The sequence below is a fragment of the Orcinus orca genome, chromosome 13, assembly GCF_937001465.1.
Source record: "Orcinus orca chromosome 13, mOrcOrc1.1, whole genome shotgun sequence".
Taxonomy (NCBI): domain Eukaryota; kingdom Metazoa; phylum Chordata; class Mammalia; order Artiodactyla; family Delphinidae; genus Orcinus; species Orcinus orca.
Window position 1 is genome coordinate 76,163,148 of NC_064571.1, and position 18,527 is coordinate 76,181,674.

General features: G+C 37.3%; 1 protein-coding gene across 2 annotated transcripts in view; it reads left to right on the forward strand.

Annotated features, from left to right (window-relative positions):
* Positions 1–18,527, forward strand: part of LDAH (lipid droplet associated hydrolase) — a 95,713-nt gene that overhangs the window by 8,571 nt on the left and 68,615 nt on the right. Inside the window, exons 2-3 of one of the 2 annotated variants that reach the window (XM_004274850.3) lie at positions 2,806–2,961; positions 13,412–13,555. In XM_004274850.3, coding sequence (XP_004274898.1) covers positions 2,808–2,961; positions 13,412–13,555 — 298 coding nt within the window. In that variant the 5' untranslated portion in view covers positions 2,806–2,807. The remainder of the gene's footprint in view (positions 1–2,805; positions 2,962–13,411; positions 13,556–18,527) is intronic. The other variant, XM_012534864.3, reaches the window with a different exon arrangement.

Below are 18,527 nucleotides of genomic sequence, written 5' to 3' on the forward strand. Positions count from 1 at the left end.
AAATACTTTACAAGTAGGTTTAGTACTATGCCCAGGAATACCACTAATTAATTGCCAAAGTGCAGTACATGCAGAGTGTACGCTCTGCTTTGTGTAACTGTGGGACAATAACACGGGTCACAACTTATATTTGATAATAATATATATAAAATTTTTGTCATTTGAAGAGGTTTCAGCAGCTTCTTATCTGCCTTATATACATGATAAATAATACAAGTTATTTTTAGATTTTGTTTGTGCTTTAACTTTGAAAGAAAAGTATCTTACTATCTCTTTTTCAAATGTAATGTAGTTTCATTGAAGACTACCTGGACATTGCAACGAGTTCTTTAAAAAATTTTTTTATCATGTGCAGTTCTTACATGATGGATAAAGTAGAATTCTGAGTAGCCAAAATAAAATGCAGACATTACTTGGATGCTAAAGCTGAGTGAGGGACTCATTTATAGTGGTCAACTGCTGCTTTTCAGTTTTGTGTATTGTCTAGGTTTGTATAAGATTTAATTGGAAAAAAATTCTTTTCTAAATAAAGTTAGAAGCCCATTAATATAAGCAGATGAACACCTATGCTTAGCTGAGTAAGGATTGCCTAAGTTGTACAGATTATATCTACACTGTACACATGGTTTTTATCCAGGCTAAGTCTTGCCGCTTATCAAAACTGATCATTAAAATTGCTTGTAGGTGGCGGCTGAAGGCGGGGCCATCAGCCTTTAATAATATATATTAGAACACATTGTCCTGTCTTAACCTGCCTACCTTTGGCAGCATTGAATTACCTTGGGTTCTTAGGTAAGGAAGAAAGTAAAGCTTTTCTTTACTTTTTTTATTTGGCTGTGTGAGATTCAGAAACATAAGAGTGAAGTAAAATAAAAAGATGCTTTACAAATACATACATTAACTCAGTGTTTCTCAGCTGTATTTTACTTGAAGTGTTTTAGAGTTGTTGCTTTTTTGTTTTCTAATTTTCATAGACTGTTTAAGTTTCATATCTACTTGCATTCTCATTAACTTTGTGGCTAATCAAACTCCTAAGATGTCATTTACTTTGAAGTTAAGTATTTATGAGTTGAATACAGTTAATAACTTTGGATTCTCTTGTGGTGCAGACCTTAAATTTAGCCAGTGTTCTCTCTGTCAGTGCTCTAATTTAATACTGTGTATAACAGTTAAATCTAATATTGTTTCTAACACTTTACAAATGTCATAAGACCTTTATAAATATACTGTATTTTGTGATAGTTTCAAAGATTGGGCTACAGTGACATAAGTGAACTAAAAATCAATCCACAAGAAAAGGTGAGATGATACTTTTATTTATTTAGTCAGTCAGTATATTTTTAATATAATTTTGAAAGGAGTCCCCACTTTTTAAGTGAAAATTTTTCATTCCAGATATTTTTCCAGCCTTGGCACTATTGACCTTTTGGGCTAGTGATTCTTTGTTGTGGGCGCTGTCCTGTGCAGTGTAGGATGCTTAGCCGCATCCCTGGCCTCTACTCACTAGATGCTGGTAGTAACACCTCCCCTGATACCAAGTTGTGACATTGAAAACTATTTTTATTTATTGCCATATGTCTTCTGGGAGCAAAATTGTCTCTGGTTGGAAGTCACTGCTCTAGAGAGACCTCACAGCCTGAGCACGGGGATGAGGGGAAAAGTGCTCCAGAAATCTTCTGAGAGGGTACATTGAAACCAGGGGAGAAATCCTTCTTCCTGCAGTGTCTCTCTTTCAGCACACTCTTCAAGGTTAACATCATATCAGTTGGCAGAGGAAAAATATTTAAAAGACCCAGATCCATTTTTCCAGAGAAGGCAATGAAGGATGAATTTGGAGGCAATAAATTGATAAGTTGCACAAGGGGGAAAGCATTCCAGAAGTGGTGGCAGAGTAAAACCATTAGCAAAGGTATAGGAGCAGAAAAGCATGAAGACACTGAGGAAATGCAGGGACAAGATAGACCAGAGTACAAGCTTGGCATAAAGTGGAAAGAGGAGAAGAAGCTTTAGGGGTACTTATAATCTAGACTCTAGAGGGCTCTGAATGAAAGGAGGATAGCTGAAGAGGAGGATAGAAAGAACAATGAAAGTTTGGGACATGGTCGTATTGATAGACACAGGGAAGGCAGAGGTGGAAGGGTAATATAAATAATTTGGGACTGCATTTTTGCACATATATTGATTATTCAGAAAATTGTTCATGATGTTATCTCCTATTCTGTTTTCTTCCACCTATCCATTTCATAATTTAATGATATAATGCTTTAATAATGTATAAAAATATACTTACAGAATTTGGGATGAGAGGATTAATAGAGGAGAAAACTCAGAGCTCATCACGGAGTTCACTGTCCCTGTTTACAGTTCTATCTGAGAGAGTACAAGGGCAGCCATAGCCTCTGTATTTTTTCACCAGACTTCACCAGGTGAAGGTAGGGGGACTTCTCTCACTGGTAGAGCATATAGCTATATAAGAATTCCAGCAGAGGGAAAGTGGAAGTTAGCCATGGATAGTGTCAATTTAGACTGGAGAGGAGAGTGGTGGGATTTTTGTTTTGATTCACACTCCTCTGTAGTCTTTAATTTCACCAAAGACATTCCCCTCTTTCTCTCTTCTCTTGTGGTTTAATTTTTTTTTCAATCCTGTAATCTAGAATAGCTGAATAGTCATATATCTCTCATATCTCTTTGTGACATTTCCTTCTAGGTATATTGAATTTTGTCTTTTTTATTCTCGAATATTGTCTTTGGCTCAAAGTTTTATATTTTAGTGACTCTTCATATTGTTCTTCTCCCCTTATTTAGAAATGGACTCAGAAATCAAGGAAGAAATTCCTGTGCACGAGGAATTCATTCTATGTTGTGGAATTGAAACCCAGGTTCTAAAGTGTGGGCCCTGGACTGACCTCACTAGCGATCAAATTGCCAACAGGCCTAAGCTGCTTATTTTCATTATTCCTGGTAAGTTTAAAAATCTGGATGAGAAGACTGTACACAGATACTTGTAACTATTTCTGATTTTAAGAGAATTTGATAAATATAAAAATCCTTATAGAAGGAAATACATTCAAGCCATTGATAACAACCACCCTTGATACTTTAGTGGCTGGATGTTTCCTTTGTCATCTATGCATTAATAGTATATATATTATATACATTTTTTAAATCACAATGTATACCATAAGTAGTTTTATAATCTGCTTTTTAAAATTTCTTAACAATATTTGGAATAATTAGAACTTTATCAAATAATATTTTTGATAGTTTTTTAAATAATTTTTACTGTCTTATTTCAAGATGATTATAAGATTATGGTAGAACATTTATTTATTCTGGGATTTGTCAACTGGGTCATTTGTGATTTATGCTGGATCAGTATCAATAGAATGTTAGGGGAAGATGCTTGATTGTAGGTATTCGAAGCAGTTTTTAAAAATATGAGCTTGAAAAATATATGTGTGTGTGTGTGTGTGTGTGTATATATATATATATATATGTATCAGCCTAAAGGTTGAAAATGAAACTGTTAATATGTATCATATTATATCATCTCATGTACACAGCTAGGCCTATGGGGTATTATTATTTCTTTTCTTGTACATTTTTGTTTCTTTTCCCTGGATTAATGGTTGTCCCTTTTATTTGCTTAGTTTTCTATGTTTCAATTGGTAATTTATCCTAAAATTATTCTCCAGAAGTGAAAAAAACTTCTCATTTTTTGAGTAATAGGGTTTCTGTTTTGTTTTGTTTTGTTTTTTGGGGGCTGTCCCTCCCAGAACTCTGTGTTCTTCGGCTCCAGTCCAGACTGGTTGCTCTCTAGGCTTCTTACACAGGCCATCCTGGGGACTCCTTTCACTTTTCTCCTGGTTGGATTCCTTGTTTCCTGGATCCCGTATTTTTTTTTTTTTCTGGGTTTATTCCTTGTTTTTGGTGGAGCATACCTTCTAGGAGCTTCCTGAGAAGAGGTGCATGGGAAGTAATCTTTCACAGTTCTAGCATGTCAGAAAATGTCTTAGAGTTCTAGGTTGGAGATCGTGGTTTCCTTAGAATTTGGAGGGCATGTTCATTGTTTTCCAGGGTTCAGACTGTTTTTGAGAAGTCTTGATATTATTCTGATTTTTTATCTTTTGTATGTGAAGCTCCCCCCCTCCCCCAGCAAAAAAATATTTTAGATCTTTTCTTTGTTCTAAGATTCTGAAATTTTATAGTCAGGCACCTTGGTATGGCAGTTTTTCATACATTGGATTTTGGTGGACCTTTTTAAGCCAGAAACGTAACTTCAATTCTCAGAGCTCTGTGTTCTTTCTTTTTTATAGTCTTCTGTTTCATGTGTTTTGTGGGTGCATTATCTTTTTTTTTTTTTTGGCTTCCTGCATTGTTAGACTTTTTGCTGCATTCCTTTTTCTGTTTCTATTAGTGTTTGTTTTTCCTCAAATGTTTGATAATCCTTGACTACCCTTTCATTTTGAAGAGGAAGATGTAAAAAATTTATTGGAAGCTTGTATTCAGGGGTGGGGCTTGTCCACAGGTATGCCTAGGGTGACCAGCCATCCTAGTCTGAGGGGTGTTCCAGGACACAGGACTTTCGGTACTAAAACCATGACAACAGATAGGCAAAACGGAGTGGTTGGTTACCTTAGGTAATCCTCACCTTAAGGTGATTGGGTAGGGACCCAGCATTTCATTGGAGGATTTCCAGCTTTCAGTATCTGTAGCTGTTTCTTGGATTGTTCAGTTTTCCAGGAAGGAATCTTCCAAGTATCCTATTTGAGGAATGGAAGCCTGTCTGCTAATGTTCAGAGCTGAACAAGGGAGAGGAGGTTGGAGTTTCAGTGTTTCTTCTCAGTATAGTGCTTTCTCAGTATAGTGCTTTTGTTCTCAACTGGGCTAAGACTTCTGATCCAGAATCTCTCTTTGGTTTAACCTGTTCTGAAAATAAACTTCCAGTGTTCTGCCATGATGTAACAGTCTTTTTGGAAAGCAGTCTGTCAGCATCTATTAAAATTAAAAATACAGGGACTTCCCTGGTGGCACAGTGGTTAAGAATCCACCTGCCAGTGCAGGGGACACAGGTTCGATCCTTGGTCCAGGAAGATCCCACATGCCGCAGAGCAACTAAGCCTGTGTGCCACAGCTACTGAGCCCGCGTGCCACAACTACTGAAGCCCACGCGCCTAGATCCTGTGCTCTGCAACAAGAGAAACCACCACAATGAGAAACCCGTGCACCGCAATGAAGAGTAGCCCCCGCTCACCACAGCTAGAGAAAGCCCATGCGCAGCAACGAAGACCCAACACAGCCAAAAATAAATAAATAAATTTATTTAAAAATATATATATATATGCTCTGCCAATAGTGAGGGAGAGTTTGAAATTCTAGGCGTGACAAGTGCTATTAGATGAAGCCGAGATTTGGAGGCAATGGTAGAGTGTGGGATTGAGAAAATAATTAGAAACATTATCTTGGACTGGAGAAGGAATATCTTTCTGAGGCTAGAATGGAGGTGACGTTGGTTACTGAAATGGAGAAGTGTGAAGGTGTGTCAGAGGAAATAAAGTAGTTCCTGCCTCCTGACCTCTGTTTTCTCTGTTAGTTAAGAGTTGAGGTGATCTGTGGAGAGTAAGGATGGCAGAGGGTGGATTGGGGCCTTAAGGAAATTGGTCAGCATTGAAAATAGCAGATATGCAGGATGAAAGGAATTATTGACCAAAAACAAGTAGATAGATTTTGAGCAGGGCTGTGATCAAATAGCAGGTATATTGGGAGTGAAGTCTAAAAGGGTCAAAGATTGAGCTGGAGAAGGGCTATCAGAGTTAGGATGCTTTGGATGTATACCATTTCTGGGTAATGAAAAGACATAGGCCTGTCATTGTTAAAGTTGTTGTCAGGATCAGCAGCATCACCTAAGAACTTGTTACAAATGCAAGTTTTGGGACCCTATCCCAGATCTTGTGAACCAGAAACTCTGGGGGTGGGGCATCTGGGTTTTAAGAAGCCCTCTAGTGGATTTTGATATGCACACCACTGATCCAGGCTGTGGCTACTGGAATTCGTTGCTTAAATTGGATATAGGTGAAGTTCTTTGAATTTGATCGAGATAATGAATTATGGGACAAAGGTGTTGGCTCAGTCAGGCCTCCCAGATTTTGAAATCACCTAACTTATGGAATGGCAAGTGAAACTGACATTTAAGGGTCAAGGTTTTCAGGGAATGTGTGAGAATGACTAGAAAGTTGATAGATGGAAGCAGATGGCTTCAATCTTAGAGGAGGAGAGCTTGTTAACAGTAGGATGAACTATAAGTGGAGCAAACAGCCCACTCTATACTTCCCCAGTCAGAGGTGTTTTCACTCACTCATTGGTATTAGGTGCTAGGAGTGGTGTGTTGCAAAAGCCTTTGCTCTCATTGAGGTATATGAAGTGTTAGAGAATAGTGAGGTCTCTTTTGCAGGGCCTTGAAAGGAAGAGAGTCTATCATAGCGGAGAGCCAAGTTTAAGATATGATGAAGAGATAGAAGGAGCATTCATTGAAGACACTGAGGAGAAAGGGAAGTTTAAAACACTTGTTTTTTGTTTTTGTTTTTGTTTTTTTTTGCGGTACGCGGGCCTCTCTCTGTTGTGGCCTCTCCCGTTGCGGAGCACAGGCTCCGGAAGCGCAGGCTCAGCGGCCATGGCTCATGGGCCCAGCCACTCCGTGGCATGTGGGATCTTCCCGGACCGGGGCATGAACCCGTGTCCCCTGCATCGGCAGGCGGACTCTCAACCACTGCGCCACCAGGGAAGCCCAAACACTTGTTTTTTAATAGTGTCATTGTTTTATAGTGGCTTTGACATTTTCAGATCATTCTGTTTCCTGGTGGTCTTTTATGTTTGCCCTTCTATTCTCCTTGCTGCCCTTGGCCCGTTTCTGTGGGCTTTGTGCAAGCTGTAGGCTCTTGCTTCTCTTTAGTTTGTGGAATTCAAAATTGTATTTTATTCGGGGAGCTAGTACTTTTATATTGTGGGGAAAATTAGGATGACAGTATTTCAAAGATTGTTAAACCACTATAGACCTCATGTTTAGTCCATCTCTGATAGACTGACGTAAAATTTTATTTTAAATCACTTCTTCTTTTTAACATCTTTATTGGAGTATAATTGCTTTACAATGGTGTGTTAGTTTCTGCTTTATAACAAAGTGAATCAGCTAATCCCCATATCTCCTCCCTCTTGCGTCTCCCTCTCACCCTCCCTCTCCCACCCCTCTAGGTGGTCACAAAGCACCAAGCTGATCTCCCTATGTTATGCAGCTGCTTCCAACTAGCTATCTGTTTTACATTTGGTAGTATATATAAGTCCATGCCACTCTCTCACTTCGTCCCAGCTTACCCTTCTCCCTCCCCATGTCCTCAAGTCCATTCTCTACATCTGTTTCTTTATTCCTGTCCTGTACCTAGGTTCTTCATAAACATTTTTTTTTTTAGATTGCATATATATGTGATAGCATGCAGTATTTTTCTTTTTCTGACTTCACTCTGTATGACAGATTCTAGGTCCATCCACTTCACTACAAATAACTCAATTTCGTTTCTTTTTATGGCTGAGTAATATTCTGTTGTTTATATGTGCCACATTTTCTTTATCCATTCATCTGTTGATGGACACTTAGGTTGCTTCCGTGTCCTGGCTATTGTAAATAGAGCTGCAGTGAACATTGTGGTACATGACTCTTTTTGAATTATGGTTTTCTCAGGGTATATGCCCGGTAGTGGGATTGCTGGGTCACATGATAGTTCTATTTTTAGTTTTTTTAAGGAACCTCCATACTGTTCTCCATAGTGGCTGTATCAATTTATGTTCCCACCAATAGTGCAAGAGGGTTCCTTTTTCTCCACACCCTCTCCAGCATTTCTTGTTTGTAGATTTTTTTTTAACATCTTTATTGGAGTATAATTGCTTTACAATGGTATGTTAGTTTCTGCTTTATAACATAGTGAATCAGCTATACATTTACATATACTCCCATATCTCCTCCCTCTTGCATCTCCCTCCCACCCTCCCTATCCCACCCCTCTAGGTGGTCACAAATCACCAAGCTGATCTCCCTGTGTTACGCGGCTGCTCCTCACTAGCTATCTATTGTACATTTGGTAGTATATATAAGTCCATGACACCCTCTCACTTCGTCCCAGCTTACTCTTCTCCCTCCCCATGTCCTCAAGTCCATTCTCTACATCTGCGTCTTTATTCCTGTCCTGCCCATAGGTTCTTCATAACCATTTTTTTTTGAGATTCCATATATATGTTAGCATACGGTATTTGTTTTTCTCTTTCTGACTTACTTCACTCTGTATGACAGACTCTAGGTCCATCCACCTCACTACGTATAGATCAATTATATTTCTTTTTCTGGCTGAATAATATTCCATTGTATATATGTGCCACATCTTCTTTATCCATTCATCTGTTGATGGATGCTTAGGTTGCTTCCATGTCCTGGCTATTGTAAATAGTGCTGCAATGAACATTGTGGTACATGACTCTTTGAATTATGGTTTTCTCAGTGTATATGCCTAGGAGTGGGATTGCTGGGTCACATGATAGTTCTATTTTTAGTTTTCTAAGGAACCTCCATACTGTTCTCCATAGTGGCTGTATCAATTTACATTCCCACCAACAGTGCAGGAGGGTTCCCTTTTCTCCACACCCTCTCCAGCATTTATTGTTTGTAGATTTTTTGATGATGGCCATTCTGACCAGTGTGACGTGATTCCTCACTGTAGTTTTGATTTTTATTTCTCTAATGATTAGTGATGTTGAGCATCCTTTCATGTGTTTGTTGGCTATCTGTGTATCTTCTTTGGAGAAATGTCTATTTAGGTCTTCTGCCCATTTTTGGATTGGGTTGTTTTTTTGATATTGAGCTGCATGAGCTGCTTGTAGTATTTTAAATCACTTTGCTTATACACATGGCAAAATTAGTTCATCACTTTTAAGTTAGTAATGATAATGAGGAATTATTTATTGGAAGCCACAGATTGAGGAGGTTTTAATTTAGTTTCATCTTTTCCAATGAACTTTTGTAGAATTTCTGCTAATAGCATCCTTGGACTTCCTTTAAGTAGTGAAATAAGCAAAGGAAGGCAGTATGAGAACTCACTGTAGAACATATTGAATCATTATAATTCTCAAGTGGTCATATGGGGATAATGGAATCATGTGGCATGTCTTGTATTGTGAGTACAGTGATTGGAGATGGAGCAGACAAGGCTCCATGGTGAAGCCCAAAGTTCTGTCCACATGACAACCTTCTCTAGATGCCATGCCACATTAACTTGATATATGGAAGTTTTGTCCCATACAAGATTAACTAGAAGGCATAAGTCTACAATTGCAGTGTTAAGTAGTTAAGGGTTTATTGGCATTCAGGGTCTAGAGATGATCACCACAGCCTCTGTTATACGTTGCTTAGGCATTTCACTATGTGTATGTTCAACCATGTGTTTATAACACCTTTTGATATCCTTTGATAAAATGTATAACTTGCATTTCTGTATTGGAATGCTTTTGAACATCTTTACACCTGGAGGTAGATATATATATATACGTACATATATATCTGATTTTAGTTGTATAAACAAGACCCTTTTAATTTTCTCTGTGATCTCCTAACCAGGAAGTTTAGTTCATGGTTCATAAAGTGTAACATAAGCCATAACATTTAAGCGGTGAAGTATGCAATGACATTTAAATGTTTTACATTATATTTTCTACCTCTGTCTCTGTTATAAGTTGGATCTCCATGTTAGTGGCCAATGTGGACTTTCTTCAGGAGCCAAGCCCTTTATTACTTGAGGGCCTTTGCACCTATTCTTCCATCCTAGTATTCTTCTCCCTCAAATCTTTACATGGTGGATTTCTTCTCATCTTTTGAGTTATAGCTAAATGCCACCTCCTCAGACATTTTTCTCAGGCCATCCTAATCTTGTCCCTTCTCTATCATATGATCCTGTTTATCTCCTTCATAGAAATTATCACCCTCTTGAACTATCTTATTTACCTACTTAGTTATGTGTATATATTCTCCTACTAGAATATAAATTACAAAAAAATAACTAAAAGAATACAGTAAGTCCCCTACATACGAACGAGTTCTGTTCTGAGAGCACGTTCATTAAGTCCAATTTGTTTTTAAGTCCAACAAAGTTAGCCTAGATACCCAACTAACACAGTTGGCTATATGGTACTAAACTGTAATAGGTTTATAATACTTTTCACACAAATAATACATAAAAAACAAACACACAAAAAAGAAAACAGTTTTAATCTTACAGTACAATACCTTGAAAAATACAGTAATACAGTACAACAGCTGGCATACAGGGACACGTTCGCATCTTTGAAAGTTCGCAACTTGAAGGTTCATGTGTAGGGGACTTACTGTATACAAAAGAAGCTATATTACTGAATGGAATAAATGGACATGGAGTAGCTGGCATTATCATTTACTTCATGGTGATAAAATAGTAAATCAGAAAGTTTAAGGGGATTTGCTTAAGATCTTACAGTCATTAAGGGAAAGAACTCAGACTTAAACCCGGAGATAGAGAGAAAAAGTTGTTTTTTAGCAGTTCCATTATCTAGTACTCATTCATTCTGGTTTTATGTATACTGTCATTGCAACCATTGTGTCTAAATCATGTAGTTGTTATCTTTGGATTCTCCTTAAAGTTAAACCAGTTTAACACTCTCTACATCCTAAACTTACAGAATGCTACATGTTAAATCTATTCAACTTAAAAAATTAAAAATTAAAAATGTAATAATAATTGTAGTAATAATAGCAATGATAGTAGTAATGATAGTAATAATAATAATGGCTGTCCACTCATTATCCTTGGTGATAATGTCAGCTACTTTATAGCGCTGTTGTAAGATTAACTAAAACAAGGTATGCAGAAGATCCTAGACTAGGTAATTTTATGTTCTTTTTAAAATTCAGTATTATTTACTTTTTATGTTCTTTCAGTCTTCAGATATTTATTGAGCACTTATCATTTGTATGATAACACTGGTAACACCTTTGGCAAGTTATTTAACCTCCCTACCTCAGTTTCCTCACCCATAAAATGGATATAATAATAGTACTACCTCATGTGAGGACTGAATGAGTTAATATATGTAAAACACTTAAATACTGCCTGGCATGTAATAGGTTATAGTACTTAAAAGTGTTATTATTTTCTAGTCCTATGAAGAAAACTTATAAATCTTTACTGAGAGACATAAAATATTTGAGTATGAGACATGACACATTCCTAAAAGGTTATACTCAGTAATGTGGAAAATATCAAATATTTCTAAACTTATGTATAAATGAGATAAAATTTCAATCAGAATTCCAAAGAAGTTTTTAAAAATTGAAACTGTTGAAAATAATTCTAAGGGCCTACCAGTTACTGAAACATTAAAAAACAAACAAACAAACAAAAAACCACAATGTAGTAATCAAGACAGTATGATGCTGGCAGAGAAGAAAAGGAAAAAATAAGTGGAATTATTTGGAATCAGAATTAGCAAACAAATGTAAGAATTCAGTATTGGATCAGAAGACATTTCAAATCCATGCAGAAAGAATGGGTAATATAATAGATGCTCTTGGGACACTTGGCTATTCACTTGAAAAGAAGCTGGATTACTGCTTTGTACTTTACACTCAAGAATATTCCAACCATACTGAAGATTTAAGTATAAAACATGAAACAGTGTCATCACATCCACCATTGACGTTACAGTAACTCTGTGCTGATACACACCCTGTTTCCCTTCTTTCTCCTCTAGCTGCACAGCAGACACTTAATCAGCTGACCAAAGAACACATTACTGTATTTGAGGAAGTCTTCACCTATTTAACAAAGATGACACGAGCACCATCACAAAAAGGAATTTGGAACTTGAGTCACTAGGTCAGAATGCAACAGAAGCAAAGTAACAATAGGGGTGATAAGGCCTTCATGTATTACCATCATGGCTAGACACTGATGACAAGTTTGAATAGCTAACATTTATACAGCAGGCAGTGTATTGAGCATTGTTTAAGTATTTTACATATATTAGTTCACTTAGTTCTCACATGAGGTAGTATGATTATTATCCTCATTTTATGGACAAGGAAACCAAAGCCTGAGAGGTTAAATAACTTGCCAAAGGTCACACAGTTGGTAAGTGGCAAGGTAAGAAAACCATCCCAGGCAGTCTGGCTCCAGAGTCTATGCCCTTAACCACTTTGCTACATTGCTTATCTAGGAAACTAAAAGATATAGACAATGAAAAAGAAATCAGTAAAATTTGACAAGGATGGCAGAGGTTACATCAGTACAGCAAAACCCTGTCATGTAATTGCAAAGAGGAGAAAACGTAGCAGCATGAAGAAATAGATAAATTGATTGGAGAAACAGATATTGAATGAAATGGACTAGTATTTATGAAGGTGTTATACAGATGATGATTGTAAGATGAAAACACCATTTCACTCTTTTCCCCCAAAGATGTGTCAGATTGACTATTTTTAAAAAAGATCACTTATTCATTCTGTCTCTTTATAGCAAACCCACCTCAAAAATACCTTCTGTACATACACAAGAAAAATCTACATGTATTAATTGGTGGTCTTTTCCCCCAAAGATCAAACTATACATCTCTACAATATAAGTACTTGTGATAAATGACCAGAAAAGTTAGTAGATTCCGTAAAGTTGTCTTTGTGAATGATTCTGACACTGGTTTTTGTGCAGCTTGGTAACTGATCATAGTCAAATCTTGAAGGGGCTGACAGGCAGTATTAATGATTTTAGACAATGTGAAACGACTGGAAGGTGTTTAAGTAGGGTACTGCTGTGATTCAATTTGAGGTTTGGAGATATCTCTCTGGGTACCCTGAAGAATGGATTCCCAGGGGACAAGAGTAGATAGAAGACCTGTTAGGAGGCTGTTGTGGGAAACCCAGTGGGAAGTGATAACACTAATGGAGAGAATTGGACAAAGTTGAGATGTATTTTGGAAGCAGAGTTGACAGGACTTATTGATGAATTGGATGTGAAGAACAGGAAGGAACCAAGAATGACTCCTGCTGTTAGGACTTGAGTATTTGATTTATGATTGGTGCTTCCACTTATTAAGATGAGGAACATGGAGGAAGAATTTATTTGAAGCAGTTGGAGAACAAAGCAGGAGCAGAAATTTTCTAAATGATAATTCCCAGACTTAAGGTATAAAGCATATTAAAATTGAGTTGTATGGGTAAATGTTACTACGTTTGTATAGTAACATTTAGGGAAGTATAAGGAGAAATAGATCTTTCTTTTTCAGTCAGCACATTGTCTTATGTGAGTTTATTGCTTTGGTTAATCTAAAAGTCTGCTTCTTTTCTTAGGTAACCCAGGTTTTTCTGCCTTTTATGTGCCTTTTGCAAAGGCTTTGTATTCTTCAACAAAAAGACGCTTTCCAGTTTGGGTTATCAGTCATGCTGGGCATGCCTTGGCCCCCAAAGACAAGAAGATTCTTACAACCTCAGATGGTATGTGTTTGTTAACATCTGCTTTCCTTTACAGTGAGTGGGTGTTCATATTTCTAGAAAGCCTGCTAAGGTTAAGAGTTATACCAGTGGAAACCTCCACTTGTGTCATTGGGCCCATGATGCCACATTCTGGTAATTTTAGGATTTGGGGGGTCATTTTAATCATTCTGCAGGTAATTTTCTTTAAAAGTTTGGGCAGCTCAAACAGTTTGTCTAGGACTTGCCATCTGTATTTACCTACTAGTAACCAACTATATGTTTATCGATCATGTACTATAGTTCCAGGGTTGTATTAAGAGGAACAGTGAAGTAGTATAAGATGACGTGGTCCTTAGCCACGGTTCGTACTCTAAAGAAGCTCTCATTCTCATCTTTAGAGAGTGATTAAGTGATAAACTCTGGCCTGCTGATCATGTGGCGACTTAAGGAGTAAACAAAGGAGAGAGTAAAAGAGTTTTAACAGCTGAGTAGTATTTGGAATTGAGGGGTGGAGGTGGGTGCCTTCTGTATAATAGGCAGAAGGATTAGCATAGCAGGAAGAGAGATTCAGTAGGTACTTGAGTGCTAGGCAGGGTCAGATTGGGAGGAACCTTGAAAGCTGAAGGGAGAACTAGGACTTTACATGGTAAATTTCTGGAAGCTTTTAAATGGAGGAAGTAGTACCACAGAGTTGCAAATTACCTGCTTCTAATTCATGAGTATTCTAGCATGTTCACTCTTCTAAAAAAAAAAATGAGATGAGAGGAAAAAAAAACATAATTTCTGTGTGGGCATTCCCTAAGGGTTCCACTTTGTTAATCTGAGGTGGGAGAGAGGTGGCTATGGCTTCATTGCCTAGTTTGCCCCTGGTTCTGGTATGCCTCTCCTATGGTATGAGCATCTTCTTGTACTTATTGAGCATCTAATGATAGGGAAAACCATGTGTGGGGAGGGAGGGAGAAAGAGGTAGGTGATATGGGAACTTTCTGGACTAACCTGTTCAAATTTTCTGCAACTCTAAAACCATTCTAAAAAATAAAATCTGTTAATAAAAAAATACTGGAGGGCTTCCCTGGTGGCGCAGTGGTTGAGAGTCCGCCTGCCGATGCAGGGGACACGAGTTCGTGCCCCGGTCCGGGAAGATCCCACATGCCATGGAGCAGCTAGGCCCATGAGCCATGGCCGCTGAGCCTGCGCATCCGGAGCCTGGTGTCTGCTACGGGAGAGGCCACAACAGTGAGAGGCCTGTGTACCACACACACACAAAAAAATACTGGAGGTTTTTAATAATTTTAATATTTACATTATACTTTTTATCATTGTATTAGTTCAGACTCCCATAACAAAACCCATAGGTAACTTAAATAGCAGGAATTTATTTTCTCATAGTCTGCAGACTATAAGTCCAAGATTAGAGTTTCATCATAATTGTGTTCTGATGAGAACCCTCTCCCTGGCTTTGAGGTGGCTGCCTTCTCTTTTAGTCCTCACGTGACAGAGAGAGAGGCAGAGAGAGAGGGAGAGTGAGGGAGCATGATAGAGCGAGAAGGAGTGCAAGCCAGCAAACTCTCTGGTGTCTCTTCTTATAAGGGCACTAATCCCTTTGTGAGGGCCCCACCCTCATGACCTCCTCTAACCCTAATTACCTCCCAAAGTCCCCATCTCCAAATACCATCACAGTGGGGGCACGGGGGTTGTTCAACGTAAGAATTTTAGGGGACACAAATATTCAGTCCATATAATCATGAATGGGAATGTTATGTTTTAAATCTGATCACAGGTATAGGTCAGCATATACATATGACATTGTACCTGAGCAATAGTAGAACATACAAGTTATCTCTTAAAACATTTTTGCTAAATATTTGTTCAAGTTTTATTAGCTTACCTTTGGTCCATCCTCAGAAGTATTACCTTACAGTTGTTAGAAGCAGTCCCTCTGAAGCCTCGATCCTGTTGAGTAGCAAAGGAAAAGTTTCTGTTCTAAGTGGCAGCTCCTTCCACATTCATGAACATCTGCAGGCAAGCTAAATTGTAATAATTTTTTTATTTGAAGAAGTGGGTGACAATTAAGAGGTGATTCCTATTTTTATCCATGTCCTATTTTTGGCAGTTAACTGATACATATGGTCAGGACACAATGTAGTTATTACAGAATTTAAGAAATGAAATCACCCTGTCCATACAGAGTAGATAGATACTCTTTGGTTCTGTAGTTAGCATGGGATTTGGTTCTCTTTTCTTTTCCCTCCTGAAGCCATAGCTCAAACTATTCATGTGTCATCTCACTGTGAACATCACAACTCCCTGGCTCTTGATCTCTTAATTCTCACATATCGTGGTATATATCAGCTTCCTGAAATGTTAGTTCTGGTTCCAGAATCCTGTGTTAATTTTAGATTGACTTTAACATCAGATGCCAACTCTTGAGAATGGAATTTAAGCTTTCTTTTTTCCTAATTCCATTTACTCAATTTAATCTTTTTTGAGTACCTGCTGTGAACCTGCCTCTTTGCTAGCACTTAACGGAAAAATACCTCTGTGCTTAAAGCAAATCTGTTGCACTTACATTGTTTATTATTAGGTTATCTCACCATCCAGACTTCCTGTGTCTTTCTTTTTAAGGCATCACATGTAAGATTACCTTTGTCTTGGCTAATCTCCTCCTCTCTGTTAAAACAGTTTCCACTCTCAGTGATCAGGCCCTTGATAAGCAGGATCATCCAGACTTTGTTTCAGCTCTTTAGTTGCTCAGATTTCTTCTACTACCACTTTCACCTACTTTATCTTTTTTATTTCCCTAATTATCTTCTATTTAGAATTATAAATTTACAGATTAAGTGCAATCCCTATATAAATTCCTACAAAAATTACAGCTGCAATTTTTCACAGAAATAGAAAAAAAGTCCTAAAATTTGTATGGAGCCACAAAAGATATCAAATAGCCAAAATAATCTTGGGGAAGAAGATTGAAGTTAAGGTTCAAAGGTGAAGTTATCACACTTTCTGATTTCAAACTATATTACAAAGCTAGTAATCAAAACTGTATGGTAGTGGCATAAAAACAGACCAGTGGATCAGAATAGAGAGCCCAGAAATAAACCCACAAATATAGGGTCAGCTAATCTTTGACAAGGGCACCAAGAATACACAATGCGGAAAGGATAGTATCTTCAATAAATGGTATTGGGAAAACTGGATATCCACACGCAAAAGAATGAAATTGAACCCTTATCTTACACCATACACAAAAATTAACTCAAAATGGATTAAATACTTAAATTTAAGACCTGAAACCATTAAACTCCTAGAAGAAAACATAGGAGAAAAACTCCTTGACATTGGTCTTGGCAATGATTTTTTTGGATATGACACCAAAAGCACAAGTAACAAAGGCAAAAATAAACAGTTGGGACTGTATCAAACTAAAAGGCGTCTGTACAGCAAAGGAAACAGGCAACCAAATGAAAAGGCAGCCTATAAAATGGGAGAAAATATTTGCAAACCATATATCTGATAAGGAGAATTTCCAAAATATATAAGGAACTAATACAACTCAATAGCAAAAACACTTAATAGCCTGATTTTTAAAATGGGCAGATTTTTCCAGAGAAGACATACAGATAGCCAACTGGTATATGGAAAATGCTCAACGTCATCAGTTATCAAGGAAATGCAAATCAAGACCACGATGATATTATCACCTCACACCTGTTAGGATGGCTATTCTCAAAAAAGACAGAAGTTAACAAGTCTTGGAGAAAAGGTCACTTGAGCAGTTATTTAGGTTACCCAAAGCTTTCTGAAAGGGAAAGCCTTCATGGGTGGGGGTGGCCTAGTTCCTTATCTGGTTGTTTTGCTAGTAGCTGGGTCATTACAGCTGGCAATATGTTTATTCAAAGTGGATGTCTCATCAATCAAAAGCTTAATGTCAGGCACTTAACACTCAGTATGTGAGGTGATGAATGTGTTACTCAACCTGACTGTGGTAGTCATTTCACAGTGTATATGTATATTAAGTCATCACCTTGTACACCTTTAAAAACAATCGTGTTGTACAACCTAAATATATACAGATTTTCTTTGGAGTCATACTTCAGTAAAGCTGGAAAGAAAAAGGAAAATAATTTTTGAAGCTGGACCATGGGTACATGGGGGTCTATTATACTATTCTCTGGACTTTTGTGTATGTTTCAAAATTTCCACTATTAAAAAAAGGTTTTAAAGAAAGAAAAAGAATTATAGGATCTTAGAGCTAAAAGTATCTACCATATGATCCAGCAATTACACGCCTGGGTATATAACCAAAGAAAGTGAAAACACTAATTAGAAAAGAGATATGCATCCCAGTGTTCATAGCAGCACTGTTTACAATAGCCAAGGTAATGGAAGCAACCTAAGTGTCCTTCAGCAGATGAATGGATAAAGAAGATGTGATGTGTGTGTGTATACACACACACACAGTGTTTTACTCGTCCATAAAAAGAATGAAATGTTGCCATTTGCAGCAACATGAGTGGACCTGGAGTGTATTATGCTTAGTGAAATAAGTCAGACAGAGAAAGACAAGTACTGTATGTTATCACTTATATGTGGAATCCAGAAAGTAAAATGAAGGAATATAACAAAACAGAAACAGACTCATAGATATAGAAAACAAACTAGTGCTTACCAGTGGGAAGTGGAATGGGGGAGGGCAACACAGAGGCAGAGGATTAAGAGGTACAAACCACTATATAAAATAAATAAGAGGTACAAACCACTATATAAAATAAATAAGATAAATAAGATAAATAAGATACAGGAATATACTGTACAGCATGAGGAATGTAGCCAATATTTTATAATACTTTTTAATGGAGTATAATCTATTATATAAATGTTGAATCACTATGTTGTACACCTGAAACTAATATAATTTTGTAAATCAACTATATTTTAATTTAAAAAATCAACCTAAAAAACAAAAGTATTTACATTAAATTCCATCTTG